The 16,065-nt window shown below is 38.8% G+C and overlaps 1 protein-coding gene across 6 annotated transcripts in view; it reads right to left on the minus strand.

Moving 5' to 3' along the window:
- dpf3 (double PHD fingers 3) overlaps nt 1–16,044 on the minus strand; it is a 27,557-nt gene extending 11,513 nt beyond the window's left edge. For 2 of the 6 annotated variants that reach the window (XM_079475551.1, XM_079475554.1), the window contains exons 1-4: nt 15,896–16,022; nt 5,484–5,644; nt 3,671–3,778; nt 331–464 (exon numbers count right to left, since the gene is read on the minus strand). In XM_079475551.1, coding sequence (XP_079331677.1) covers nt 331–464; nt 3,671–3,778; nt 5,484–5,644; nt 15,896–15,927 — 435 coding nt within the window. In that variant the 5' untranslated portion in view covers nt 15,928–16,022. Of the gene's footprint in view, nt 1–330; nt 465–3,670; nt 3,779–5,483; nt 5,645–15,895 lie in introns of all 6 variants that reach the window. The other 4 variants (XR_013787698.1, XR_013787699.1, XM_079475552.1 and 1 more) reach the window with 4 other exon arrangements.
- Between the last annotated feature and the right edge of the window lie 21 nt (nt 16,045–16,065).

Raw genomic sequence — 16,065 nt, forward strand, 5'->3', positions numbered from 1 at the left:
CTTTGCACCATTGCCACAACCCTGTTAAGTTTGGAAATGCATAATGCATTTTGCAGACACATAATGATAATTTAACCTTGGTTATGCCAGCACTATACTTGAGCTACAGGAAAACTGCATACATTGAAGATCCATCTATGTTTTTAATAATATGTTTACCTATTTTTATATCTGCTGATGGTTTAAAAGCCCTCCACTTTCTGCATAATGCAAATAGATTGTGATACAACCACACAATGTGTGCCTCTGCTGAGACAGGAGTCTACTATACTGTATTATCTTACACGTCAAAAAAAAAAGTCTTTAGGAAAGGACTTTAGGATGTGCTACCTGGATTTCCAGCAATGTTTCTTCATCTTTCGAGTTGCTGTTTCTTTTGTCCAGGATCCCATCACCCCTTAGAAGTGCCTCCAGGGCTGTAGCCTCTGTGGGCGGGGCTTCCCTTTTGGCCATCATCTCGGCCTCTGGAAGAGACAAAAAGGACGATGATGACAAGGTCAGGTTGTTCGCCAATAGAAACAGCTTTCTTGAATTTCACCCCCATGTTCAGTGGGACCCAAAGTTTGAAGACAAATTATCGGCAGTTACAGTACATTGAATGAACTATTGAGATTATATATATATATATATATATATATTATCACTTTATATAACTATCTATATTGTCGTTTAATCAGCATTTCTAGATGTATTGTGTCAATTCCAGTCCAGTGTCTATTGAATTTCAACAAATCAAACCTCAAGAGTAACAAAGTCCTCCAACAGACTGACAGTAAAAAGACTGAGTAGTAAAAGACTAGTAAATTCAGAAAAACTGAAATAATTTTGAAATGGTCTTTTTGCTGAAAAATATATTGTTGTTTTATTAAAAGAAAATCAAAATTGTGAATGAATGTGATCTTTTGGGACATGGATAATTAATTCAGCATTCTTCAACATTATTCTGCTTTTTTCGCGAACCATCAGTCTCACGCAGTCAAACAGATTGTGCGGGTGAGTCAGCCCAGGTCAGTCTGGGTAGTTTTGTCGGGCACACCATCAAGTATTTTTATTAGGTGTATAGCTTTAAAAACCTCATTAAAGATGAAGCTCCAGGTGCTGAAGATAAAACCAAAGCGTCTCCAGCTGTGCAGCAAAAGTGCTTCCAGAGACGATGGCTTCTGAGGACCGCGTCACATGTTTGCTGAGAGATCCCCTCATTTAGATGTTCTTAACCTACCAAATGCCGTTTAAACTGCCGCATACGTAGGACTGAGAATGTCGGCGTGAGTTTCTCTTTTTTGTCTCTTTGTGTCTGAGTCGAGACACATTCGTCCCCTGGGAAGGAACCGAAAATAGAGCAGGCTGCTAGTCAGGGGCTGATTGCGAGCGCCCATCCCCCACTTCCATCCGCCAATCACCTATGAGAGGCTAAGAGAGGTTGACGTCTACAGACACAAATAATAAAGACTAAATAACTCCGCCATAGTGAAGCAAAGCAACATCGATGCGTGTCTTTAAATCGCGCTAGTGGCTAATATTGCTGTTTAAAAGTCATGATTGGAAACAGTATGTAGGATTTAGCCACCCTGTGAATTGCATTGTGGGACATAATGAATATATCAGTTTGCTGTGATGTGGGTGTTGTCATATAGGCGTGATTGTAAAGCGGACAAAATAGGCTGATTGAATCAGTTTTTTTAATTAGGAACCGTTCTACACGGCATCTGTTGTGGGAAAAAGAGGAGCGACGGAGACCGCATGTCCAAATTTACATTCGAACCGTGCATGCCTGCTTGTCGACTTGGATGGTATTTTGGACCCAAACCGGTTTGCAGTGGAGGAGCAGTCTGTGTTACACAGAAATGTGTAAGAAAAACAGTCGTACAGGAAACACAGGAACTACATCCTGCTTTAAAAGGCCGGAATTATGTGTCACTATTGTGTAAACATCACAATTCCACTGTTGGAATTACATACCTTTAACGTGTGTCATTTGGTGCGATGTTAAAACACTTTCCACTACAACAACTAAGTTAGGCGTTTTGGATTGAAACATTGCTCGGTTTGTTTACGCAGTCTGACCACCCAAACGCACCAACACCAGTGTTGTCAGTAAGGGAAGGATTATTAAAGGTCCAGAGTATGAATTAAGCATGTAGTGGAGAGGTTGCGAATTGCAACCAACGGGTCACTCAATCCCTCCTTTCCTTTTGAAACAGTACGGCGACTGACACAGAACTTCAAGGTTGAGTAGGCAATCCTGTCCAGAAACGTTTTTGTCATGTTTGTTGGAAGTCTCTGAACATCCTGATAGCAATTAATAAGTAAAGTGATACATTGGTATTTTTATAATTATGTATCATCTGTGAAAGACATTTCACATACGAAAAACATTTCAGTCAAGGTATTCAAAGATGCCATGGTAACTTCTGGGCAGGTACATACATGTTATGAATAGATTTTGATGGGTTTTGATTATGTTGCGTATGTAGTTTGTGGACCTTTTATATATTATAACGTTACTCAGCGTCTAACAGGAAATATGCCGTTTTAAAGCTGTTGTTTACGTTACAGGTTTTCGCTATTGTAGTAACGTCATTTACTTTGTAATGTAACATGTTCCCACTGGTGAATGAGACATGATTTAATTGGAATTGATTCAAGAGCCAATCTGGTTTGTGTGCGTTCATGTGTTTTGGAGGAGGCGTGGCTTTGGACAGCGATTCGCATGGAAGGTGGGATCATGATTTCTGTGCTAGCAGGCTAAAGTTAACATTTACCAAATGATCTATTCCGGCTTTAAGCTGTTGTCACGTTTTCAGGTCTTTACGAAAATCGCTTTGTAGAGCAGTTTGTCCGTTTAGGGCTACTATAGAAACAACATGGTGAATTCCATGTAAGGGGACTCGCTGTGTATGTAGATAGAAATAGCTCATTCTAAGGCAAAATAAATAACACTTCATTATGTAAGGACTTTATACACCTCTGAAGACATAGTTATGTATGTTATGTTGCATTTCTGTCAATAGATCCTCCAAAAAATGACACACTGGATCTTTAATGTATTGGCATGGGGAGTGTTAAGAAGAAAACGATTACGTTCTTCCCAGTTCTGTTTGGTGGTACTAGGTTAGGGAGATTATGTTAGGTTTAAACATTAATTCTGTCATTTAAATCCCTTTTCTGATATCTGTATCAATGCTTACCTATCAGATTAACATCAGGTTACTTTCTTATCAGCGGTTTATTCACTGTTTTTAGCTTGAATCATGTTGGCTGAGAAGGTCAAAGGTTCTTATATTGCTCTGACTGCTATTGTATTTCCACGGACAGCTAAGAAAATAACAGAGCGGTTGTTTTATTGACACAGATATGCCTTTATTCACTTTTATCAAGTTCCTGAAGTCCTTTACTTTGCCATCAGTCCTTAGACTTACATTCTTATGCTGCATGGCCAAATGATTAAAGAGGCCCAGTCAGGGCACACACAGAGAGAGAGAGAGAGAGAGAGAGAGAGAGAGAGAGAGAGAGAGATGGAAATTGGATCCACATGGCCCAGTTCTACAGCCTCTTCCTGACCTCAGAGTTAAAGTAGCATTGACACAGACAGAAGAATGATCTCAAAAGCAATGTGTTTTGTTTTGAATGTGAGGGATACAACCACGTCAAGCTGCTATGATAATCTCACCTAGTCTGAGTTCACAAAGTCGAAGCTGAGGGTCGAGTGGCTGGTGCAGTCGCCGCTTCTTTCTCCAGCAGCGTGCAGGGTAGGTGTACATCTGACCCGCTGCCAACCCTGGAAAAACACACACAGTCTCTCATTCGTAGTCATTCAAATACTTTCATTTAGATGCTTGGAAGATGTTTAGAGCACAAATGAGTTACAACTATTAATATCCATTACGTATTAAATCTAAATTCGTCATTAGATTTCGGGTCTTAATTCGGTTGCACAGCAAAGCTCAACCAGAAATGTATCTTTAGTTACAGTATTCCACATGGGTTGAAATGAATGAGAAGCAAGAAAACTAAGCAAACACAGACATTTCGATCTGGATAAGTAAAAAATTCTCAAAGGACCCTTAATCGGGCAGAAAAACAGTAGTAACTTGCTCTATAATTTTTGTGTGAAAAATACAACGATGTGTTCAAATCAGATGGGATTAAAAAAGTACATCGGAATAGAGCTGAACATTTTTTTCCAACTACAACTGAAATGAAATCACGGTCATCAGGGGAGTTCATGGTCCCAAACTGTCTGATTGGCCAACACAACAATGTGCTTCTAGTTGCTTTTAGTTACAACATGGTCTTGGTGGAGTTGCATAGATCTATAAGCCACATGGTCTCATTTATGTATCTGTCCAGTCTCCTTACAATATAAAAGTAAAAATTGAGAGCTCGGGAGAGAAAGAGAACAGATAAACCCAGAAAGAAAACATGCAATAGACGCTGGTCAACCGCAAAGTGTAGGGTGTGGCTATGGAGGTTTCACTTGCGAGACGTCTACTCTATTTGTATCCATTTCTCGGCAATCATATTGTTCCTTTGGCAACCATGTGTAGATATCGACAATGTTTTGGTCAGATAATAAGGAAAGGAATGCTGTGGAAAGACTAACGTCTGTTCTGTAGACAGAACCCTAATGCTGTTGTCTATCTCATTACATAGTGCGTTGCATTGTTTAAAATATCCATTCAGTGGTTACATGTTCCAAACAGAAACCATCAGTGTTTCTACTGAAGTGTAGAAACCTTCAAATCTGTAGCATTTACTTCTAAACGAAACTTAAATCAAAACACATTTTACATGAGATTTAAAGTTGAGGCTAATATGGATACGAAGGGTGCCAAAGTTCGACTTCTCCAAATGCTTGTGGTGAAATTAAAAGGCTTTGGAATGACTGGACATTATTTATTTAGCCAGTTTTAAACATTTAGTTAAATTTGACCTTCTGACTATAGCACTGCGCAATCCTTTACCTTTTTCTGTGTTTTTCTTTTTGTTTTGATTTCTTCCTTTAAATCTGCTTTAAAAACAATGCAACATTGTAAATAAGTGCTATTCTCTATTGGATTGGATTGGATTCAATTTATTGTCATTACACACATACAAGTACAGTGCAACGAAATGTATTGGAGAAATGGAGAAATGATATTCTCTGACCTCACAATATTTCTCTCAAGTTTTGAATACAAAATATTGTTCCTATTGGCAGAAAAACAAAACAATTTTATATGATAAGCTTTTTTATATGATGACCACATTCTGCATTTGTCTTGTCATGCTGTCAGTCTTTCAAACTGCTGTTGGATGACTTCATGTCACTCCTGAGGTTTGATTTGGTTTGGTTGAAATTCAACAGAGACTGGCATGGCAATAATACATCTAGAAATTGTGATAAAATAAAAATTTGGAATGGTGTATGTAAAATTTGATTTAGGCACACCTCATTTCCCCATTAATGTTAATGTTATGCTAAAGGTGAGTGCAGAATTTACCTGGACCTCTGTGTCGTTTCTCCATCCATATGTAACAGTTGTTCTGAGCTACGCCCGTCTGAGAGTCTAGGAAGGGCATGCGTACGCTGCGCTCAGCACATAAGCGAGCGTTGTAGCTGCGGCAGTGCTCAATGGCCTCCCTATAGAACTGATCACCAAGCCTGCAGAAGACGCATTTGATGAGGAATGCTGGTTTTGGGATAAATCAAGTCAGTATTGTTTAGACTAAAAGCAAACACAGAAATGTCCATCAACCAATTATAGCTGTCAAAACGGCTTTAAAAAGTGAAAAAAAACGAAATAATTGAATGTCTCTCATACATTAGTCAGAATATGGAGGCGTTTTAAAAAGTTTTCAAACAACATGTTTTGGAAAATATAGGGATGTATTGTTAGCAACCATCACAGCTGCGTAGGTTTCAGCTGAACTTTGGAGGTACCTACCCGTCAACATAACCACTCCCCACGTCTATGACTCAGAAAACTCATTTTAAAACATAGGAGATAATAAAAGGATGCATGTTCAAGTATAAAACGGGTATGTTGTAGCCAACCTATAAAGGTATAAGCAAGGTATAATAGTCTTAAACGGATAGTTGACTCGAAAATTTTAATTCTGTCATCATTTATTCACCCTCGTCATTTCAAACTTGAATGACTTTCTTCTTCAAAACACAAAAGATGACATTTTGAAGAATGTTGGTAGCTGAACAACATCGGTACCCCGTACCTTTCAGTTTAGTGTCCATACGATAGAAGTGCATGGGTATCTAGTCAGGAGGCATCTAGTCACAACCAACTTTCATACACAAAGTCAGAGGAGATACTTGGGTCAGCCAGACTCCAAGCAAAGCTTCTATCACCATAAATGCCTCCTGTGCATGTCGATTAGATCACCCGTCTCTGGAGTAGAGGATACACAGATATGTGAGGAATGTTGGGCTGGACAAAGAAGAGTTCACCAACTCTCCGCAGTGACACAAAGAGTTTTAGTGTTTAGAGGTACAGAAAGTGAGCAGGAGAGAAATAGAGCAAGCAGGTACGAAAAGCAAAGCTCGGAGTCTGAGAAGAACAAACGAAAGCACTAAAATTTGATAGTCCCTGAGCTGAGACGACTGTGAGAACGTAATCATCTCGCTAATCAACATTTATGAATAATCTTCTTGATACTCTTTAAGTAATTTAAATTGAAAATCATTTTAGATTAGACAACGTCCTTACTTGAGTGAAAGTACAGATACTACTATTCAAATATTGCTCCACTACAAGTAAAAGTTGTAAAAACAGATTCTTAAGTAAAGATACAGAAATACGTGCTTTTAAAAGTAGTCAAGTATAAAAGTACATTTCCTTTATGTCAGTGGTGCATTGTTTTATTGTTGTATACCTTATTATGCATCTGAAGCAACCTACTGAATACACTGAGTAGCTCACAGAGTGTATTAAAGGAGAAGTTCACTTCAAAATTTGTCCCCATTGGCTTTCCACTGTCATTTTTATTCCTACTATGGATAGTCAATGGGGAAAAATTTGGAAGTGAGCAACTCCTTTAAGAGCTTTGCATATGTTTAGCAAATACTGTATATGTTTAGTTTAGATATAATCCTGTATGATCATTTAGCCTAATTATCCTCATTAGCCCCCTAAGCCTGAATGTATTTATGAGCATATATACATGTGATGTATATTAACCGTTCAGCCATAATGCCGATCATTTTCATCACACATAGTTGATCCCACGGATGATTACACCATACTTTGACTTGCTTTAATTGTTCTATTTGCCTTTTTAGACTGTCTTTCAGCTGTGTAGTAGTGCCGGTGTTTACATAGCGGGGAAGATCCCAGGGTTGTCAGATTTGCGTACAAAATGGCCAAATGGCCATTCAAAACTAGCAGGAAAACGCTATCTTAGAAAAACCTAATTACATGGCAAAAGGGAAAGGTCCTGGCAGAACGCAAGCCAGAAAAATTGTGGGCACAGGAAAACCCGCTCTCTCACTGACGGTTCGGTCGCTCGTCCTCTTATGCTCCCGATCTCCTCCGTGATACGAGACCGGTGCACGTACAGCTGACCCCTGTTATCACTCACACACCGACCTCGAATCCCGGCTCTCGTCCCGCCTACCTCACTACAGTAGTGAAGTAAAAAAGTTTGATATTTGTCTTCCAAATGTAGGGAAGTTAAAGTCACAAGTACTCAGAAAAAATAATACTCTTGTAAAGTACAGATCTCAAAAGGTGAACTTAAGTACAGTAAATTTGCTTTGTTACTGTCCACTTCTGGCTTTCTCTGTGTTCATCTGAACAAAGACATTTATAAGAAATGTATGCGAGTAAATTATCACAGAATTGTTATTTTTGGGTGAACTGTTCCTTTAAGACCAAACAGAAGCCTCTGTCAATCCTTCCCCTTCGGTATTAGACTGAATAAATGTCCAGGCAGTGGCCTTCTATTATTCTAGTGCTCCCCTGCTTCTTAACAAACCGGTAATGGGCAAATGTTATGTCACCCAATTCATATTCATAAGCCCAGCCGATAATGTTTAAAATGTGCTTGCATTCCTAACAGAACGCCCCTGCATTAGCATTATGCCTGTGCTTAACGCCTGTATCAACAGGAGACTGCAGGAGTCATTATGTAAGTTCCAGTGACAGAGACCCGCATTAAAGCGCCCACGACCTATGAGAGAGATACGATCACCATAATCATCAACATGCTCTACTGGACTAAACACCCTGCATAGTTCTCGACTCGAGCTCCCTGTTCTGAACTGTTACGGTTTCATTTAAAGGAGCAGTTCACCCCAAATTAAAATGTTGTGATTCTGTCTGTATGATGTTCTTTTTAATCATTTGACTTCTTTAAACGAAATCAAACCATCTGAGATTTTGGACAAATAAGCAGTACTGCTGATGATAGTGTCAACAACATCTTAAAGTAAAAGCTCACGTCATGACACACTCTTGCAAAACCTCTACTAAGCATACCGTGTCTTCACACAGTCCCCCTTATTACACACGAGGAAAGGACCCTGGTCAACAGAGTTTAGTAGTTATGTAAACCGTTCGACTCGCGTGTTGGCAGACACGTATTCTCTCTGCCACTTCCCTGGAGACGCACACAAAGAGAGCCTCTCAAAGGTCATTCAGATTTTCACTCATGTAATGGTGATTTGTTATAGAGTGGGAGAGTGGAAAGGATGCTCATTAAATCTTTTTCGAACCCCCATAGAATAAATACATTGCCTTTTAACCATCGCGACTTTGGTCAGCCATGAAGAACACATGAAGGAGGTATAAGCTAAGTAAAGCTGGGCTTCTCTTAATTTATGTCTCAGCTAACCAATACATTGAGATGTTAAAAACATGTCAGATAATGACACTGGAAACTCGTGAGGAATGTTTAAGAATAAACATGGAGGATAAGTGTCATACCACATGGCACTGCAGACATCAATTCTCCTGAAAGCCGAGTGGTTTTAAATATATTAGTGGTATTTAAACAATATTATAATCAATAAATAAACATTACAAAAAAATATGTGTTGATAAATGATATTATTGAATTATATTGTTGTTGTTATTTGTGCCATTATATTAAACTTTAAATGGTTGCCCATAATATACCATGGACGGTTTGAATTACTATTTGTTACTCATTAAAGAGGTCATTTGACAAGGCTAAAACAAATATTATTGTTTGCTTTAAATGTAATACAATGTGTATACACGATTTAAGGTTTAAAAACGCTGTACTTTACACATACTGTGCATGTTTGTATCTCTTCTTTGCTTCGCCTCTCTGAAACGCGCTGATATTTTACAATCGCTCTGAAAAGCAAGGTGTGCTATGATTGGCCAGTTCACTAGTGCATAGTGATTGGTCAAATACTGCACGGAAATGTAACGCCTCTTACCATATTCGGATCATCAGGTTCCAAAACTACTGACAGGTGATAAATGGCATCGATCCTTCCTTATCAATTCGTGCCCAAATCTGATCCGGAAAATGAAGATCAAGCCGATACAAGATAGAAACAAGCTCGCATTACAGCAGGGAATGGTAACATAATAAATACTGCAAGGTCTTTGACCCTTCTTGATCAACCAGTGTTACGCCATGTCTCGTCGCAACTCAACAAAGACAATAAACCCCATTATAAACACGACATTTGTTGCCTCTAGTTGGAACAGAATTACTGGATTAGGATTTATGTTGTCTATTTTGCCACGTTTGCGTGAGTGTTTGCTTTTGCAGATCACATAAAGAAACAACAACATCAAACTCAACTCGCGTTAGTCCGTAACAAAGTCTTTAACAATGAAAATTTACTTACAGGCTGCGAATCTGAAGCGCCAGACAGTCCTTGCAGAGTTATAACTGTTGGCATTGCCCCACTTTTTAACAAAAGCTTCCGTGCATAGCCGGGCTTGATCTTCCAGATTCGTGAAGCAATCGTTGGTGAAACGCTCTGCACAAACCTGAACATTTAGATTGTACTTCTCTGGAACAGTGTTGAAAATAAAATGTAACAATTCATTTCTTGTTGTATCGTCTTTTGGCAGGGCAAACAAAGAGGATTTCCTTTCACAACGAAACACACGGTTTGACGGTACAATGAGATTTACAAGACCGCCCACCTTACTTGCATTTAGATATTGGGCGGTTTAAGTCAAATCGTGTCACGAACTGACGTAGATTCGCCGGGCTGTGGTTACACGAGGCGTTTCAGGCAGGTCTGGGTGAGCATTCGCTTCTAGATAAAATACATATTTTGTTCCGACACTTACATTTTTAGCAATTTCACGTGTCTAATACATGCATGGGCATCTTATATCACAAAGAGACAGAGAAAAAAGTATTTCCGGCGAACACCCCTTGTGAATAGTGGCACTTATCAAAAAAGTAATATTAAAGAATTATTTAAGAAAGAGTAAAAATATAAATAATCAGTCAAACCAATTATCTGTCTGCATTGAAAAGAGTAGAAAACGTCTCCTCGCAGAGAAGCAAAACAAGGGAAATTATATGCGGACTAAACATTTATTCTGTTTTACACAGATTCAATTGAAATACATTTGTAAACATCAAATTTATGAATCAGCCCGTTTTATCTGCTATGAAAGCTTTAAAAAGGAACCCTCTGCACTGGGCCATGTGGTTTGTGCTTTGGCTGCCCTTAGGAAATTAATACCTATTCTTTATTCAACAGAGCAGAGCTGCGGCTCATTCACAGTTTTGTCTGTAACTTAGAAGCTGGAGGCCCCAGCGCTTAGCCAAGGGCAGCGTCTAAATTCATATCACTTGGACAACACGTCACAGGCATCTCCTTTGTGTTTTTAAAAGAAAGAACACAGCCACACTTCTTAGGGATGTAAAAGATGTCTTTCATATTCAAATTTAGTTTGATTTAATCTGAATGGTCTGTATATGGACAGGTGTCCATGAATAATCATTGGCCTAGGTAGGCGTTTCTCTGAGAATTGTAGTTGGTTTTGAAATACATATGCATAACATTGTGATATTCAGCAAAGCGTTTAAATTAGACGTGTGTTTTGTTTAAACCGGTCTTCTAAATGTAATTAAGGTTTGTTAGGCAGACAAAAAACATTGTGGAACCTCTTTATTGGCACGCAATTTTTCATCTGCTTTGAATGAAACAATCTTAAAATAACATTCACCAAACAGCAAATACGAGTAAAATTTGCCTTTGGCTAATAAACTGTTACTGGCTATTCAGTTATTCAGCTAGTAACTTGATCAGGTGAAACTTAAAACATACAGTAACAGACATTGATGATTTTCTTTACCTAAAGTAAACCAATTTAAAGACCAAATAAATCTCTAACTTCTAATAATGATGATGTTTGTGGTTGTTCAACTTTTTTCAAATTTTTACAAATGCTTACTAATACTTTCTTATACTTGTACATGGATGAGCATGTTCCTGTGATGACTAGTATTAACTTAAGCTAAAAATTAACCATCAACTCTAGCTTTAACTCGAAGGTGCAATGTGGAGATTTTAGCGACATCTAGGGGTGAGGTTGCGAATTGCAACCAATGGTTCACTCCACCCCTCCCTTTCGAAGCACTGCGGTGGGTCTCACATGACTAGGATGTTGTCACCTTTTTACTTCTTTGCCGAAGAAGACAATGTAACACCCTCTGTAGAGCAGTTGGTCCGATTAGGGCTACTGTAGAAACAACATGGCAATTCCACGCATTCTAGGGTAACAAAACATAACGCTTGACGCTTCATAATGTAAGGTTTCTATACACTTGAAGACATCGTTCTGTATATTAAATTGCAGTATTATATTGCAGTTCTACCAATAGAGCCTCCAAAACATTACACGCTGGACTTTAAGATCATTCCTTTTTTTTCTTGGAAAGAAAAATGTACTGCTTAAACAGTAAATGTTCTGTTCAGCTACTATTGGTGTGTCAATAGTTAATTTTGTACCCTGGAAACACTGTATCAGCTCATCCATCATTGCTATTTCATTTGAACCACAGCTGTTCTCACATTTCCATCATGCAAATCTCCCAAAAGCTCTTAAAAATATATTAAAACCTGTCAACTACCGAATGTATTTAAGTGGATTGCAATAACCTCTTTAAAAACACATTACTTACAATTCCTTCAAGTGAATAAAAATAAGCATTTTATGTAATCTTATGAGTTTTTTAAGATTACAAGAGGCCCAGAGCGGTGCTGATATGAATAGGGGTTTGCAGTGGGTACTGAGAGAATCCTATCACAGTAAAGCTCCTCTGTGAATCTGTGGGGAGATGGCGAGACTGCAAACATACGCTGCAGTCTATCTCTGAACACTTTGTGTGAGTTTACCACATTGACACATTACATGCTTGTTAATCCACTTGACCCTAAATAAAGATAGACCACGTTTAAAATACTAAAATGCATTGATTATCATCTGCATGATCTAAAAATAACCGTTTTATAGAAGCAGGCTTACATTTTTTATTCAAAGTCATGCATACTCTGCTTTCATTTAATGTAATTTCACATTAACCCAATCTACCATTAACAAATTATTATATTGGCTCTTATGGACCCAATTCAGAATATAGACTGCAAGCAAATGAAAACAAAGCTTTGACGGATAAATGTACTTTCTAAGTTGCACTCTCCTGTCTAGCGAGGTCAAACAAATCTTTCCCCACTGTAATTATTTTCTAAATACATTTTGCAGTGTTTTGTCAACTGTACGATTGAAACCAAGATATACAACAGTACAACCCTTTGAACAGATTAATCCTCACACCATTGACCGTTAGAAACAAATTAAATATGGCAACTTGACTAATGTCTAACCACGTTCATAAACATAATCCTTTACAGTTACAAGTAGTGTTAAGTATTTACACTTTGCCCTATGCTATGCTCCAGTTTTCAACAAGCAGAATTATTTTATGATTATGTACTGTATCTGTGAACCAATAACTACTGAGTGACTATAATGATAGAACAACATCTAAGCTTATATAGATCTGCATTCAACCTTTATAGACAGACGGTCTTTGAGTTTGAAGCAAATCTAGGCTGCGAGGAAGCTAAACATAGGTGCCTCATCAGACTACTGCGCTTTCATGATATCGCTCACATTCTGAGAAAAAAACCTCAGGGGTGAATGTAGAAAAAGCGCTCGGCCGGAATTTAGGAAGAAAGGCCAATGGAGTCTAAAGAACTCCTGGAGTGTGGAGCTGTTGGGCTTGCTACCAAACATTTAAGAAGCCTTGTTTTAAAAATGAAAGAAACAGGAATAAAGGAAAGAGGGGGTGTAGAGGTCTAGACTGTTTGCAAATGGATTGTAGATTGGAATAAATAGCAGGAGGTTAAATATGCTTTCTCTTTCAGTTGTTTTAGAACTGATAGATACTTGAGAGCAAGATATCATTGTCCGTGCAGAACAGGAAAACGGTTGAATGTAAGTCTATCCCAACACAAACCAATGTTATTCCTGGTGCATGGACACACAAAGACCCCGGGCTTCCCCAGGCTGTGTTGGTTGTGCAGATGTAATGCGAAAACGAAACACATCTAGACAGACGAAATGTGGGGGGGAGGGGAGAAGGCTACTGCAACCGCACATGCAACCCCCTTTAACCTAACCCTCATATCCCCTCCGCCCCAAATTTTATGTGAAACTAAATAAACACAAACCACCTGACCACCGTCTCTACACAGCAGGCTGTTAAAAACTCGGGCAACCTACAAATATGTGCTTCATGTGGTGGATCTACATCTATCTGTTTACTAGGTTACAACTTTAGGTTTGCATGTTTAGTGAAAATAAAAGCAGTGCAGACGTTAATACTGATAAATTTGCTTTACGATGTAAGACTGTTCCATGGCTTCTGTATTTAGCAATGGTGGGAGGTGATCTCATTCAAGACCAATAAATAACCAGACAAGAAACACATTATTTGCCCAGGCAACATAATGAGATTTGCAGTGTACAGCGAATAAGTAGCACGGCCAGACGTAACCAAAATATACCACCAACAGCAAAGAAAAATTGTCTTTGTTAACCAAATCCTAAACAGACTCCAACGTAACACGGGTGAACATGAACATTAGTGTCATTGAGGGAAACAATAACATTGAAAGAGGCAGAACAAACAAAAGAGTACGCTCAGACAGGTGTACATGGCTCCTTTTTAGCTCTTTGTGACCCCTGAAGTGTTTTGGGTGGGATGGGAGAGGTGCTTTATTCCCCTGATCTAGAGCAGATGGGGCTCCCCCTCTCGCCCACTGACATTTCTGCGGCTAGTCACCAGAACAGATGGGTACTGAGGGATCCCGGGACACTGCTAATCCACCCCAACACAGCATTTAGAGATGGTGCATCCCCCTCGGTTTACACACTTACTGTATATGAACACATCAGCTGGAGTTCCAATGGAAATAAAATCACAAGAAGAAATGGAGGGTTCAATGTTATGTTTTGATTTCGAATGTTTTGCTGGATTTGTTTTGCAGAAAAAAAGGCCCACTGAACTTTTCCAGAATGCGTCTGGTCCTGATCATGAGTATGTAAAAAAGCATATGAGAACAGAATAGGTGGAGCCTCTTAAGCAACAGTCTCCTAAAGACCTTTTCAAAGGATAATCAAATTAAGTCAAGGACCAGTGCCATCAACTGAGAAATAAGGACACCGTGTGCTTTATTAATGGCAAGATTAATGTTTTTACTGGGAGTAAATCCTCTCTTTCGCCATCAAATATTTAAGACTGATTCCAATAAAGGTTCATTCACCCTGGAACCACTCCACTATTATCAAAAAGTATTGACAGATATCGTTCTTCAGATGGACAAAACCCTTCTGACCTCGCCTTGAAGCTATAATAAAAGAAATCTAATAAAACCTGGAATTCTGTCACATGGGTGAAAGCAGATCTCCGCTTCAGCGGTCCAAACAAGAAAACGCAGAACACTGAATTCCGTTGTTATCCATCACTCATTTCTTCATGTTTTTTAAAACCCTTCAACACGAATAAACAAACCTATGGTCATCTTTAGGACACGATCGACATGTTTTTCTCATAACAAATAATGTGCGGTGTTCACGAGCGCCAAAACTAGTGGAAATGACACAAATGAAACAGTTATACGTTATTGTGTTTTAAATAAAGTTATTTTGTGAATTCGAACATCGTTAAAAATGCATAGGCTATATTCAATTATTAAACCCTCAAACTCGTTCTGTAACTTGCCGCTTTCAAATCCTCTTTATGTATTTTATGTTTTGTCTAGGGTACGTTATATTATCCATAGGCCACAACGGGAAAAATATTCGCCCCCTTCCTATAAGAATCCTTAAAGAAAATACGGAAACCATCATTTTAACCATAAGACTTTAGCAAGCATTGCACGAACGTTTTTTATTCTAAGTTGCATGGCGAGAACGTGCAGCCAGCAATGCAGTTGGAAATATGACAGCTCATCCCGACGTATTTCATACATGGATAAGGCATTATCTAGGTGTTCTGCAAACAAGTCAACGGAGTCTGTAGGTTTCCCTAAAAGCATTGCATGCGAAATAATGCTGCACTAACATTGACCATCAGTGGCTGAATGCTGAGACATGCACTGCACATTCGCAGAATGAATGTCTTCAAATAACGCAAAAAGCGCATTTACTTATACATATATATGGATTTATATGTAGATAAACGTTAAACGTTATACGCAGACACAAAGACAAAACTACATGGATAAACAGTTATTCGTGCGGGACAGAATTCCTCGAAATAAAAAAATGCACGATGCATACATTTCTATTTCGAGACTTGACTTGCACCCACACATTGAATCACGCGGAACCCAACACGTTTACGAAAATGACGGGAAATTATTGAAGTAACGTTAATTACTTACGCGTTCAGTGGATTCTGAATGACAGTCGCCATTTTGCCACACTGTAACACAATATTCTAAATCTCTGAGTTCTTTGGGAACCTTATGAAAGAAAACAGCCAATACGGACCTCAGTGTCCGGCCGTCTGCCCAATACAATACCGGGATACGGAAACTGGGCGTGGTTTCTG

This window comes from Barbatula barbatula (genome assembly GCF_947034865.1).
Source record: "Barbatula barbatula genome assembly, chromosome: 15".
In the NCBI taxonomy this organism is placed as follows: Eukaryota; Metazoa; Chordata; class Actinopteri; order Cypriniformes; family Nemacheilidae; genus Barbatula; species Barbatula barbatula.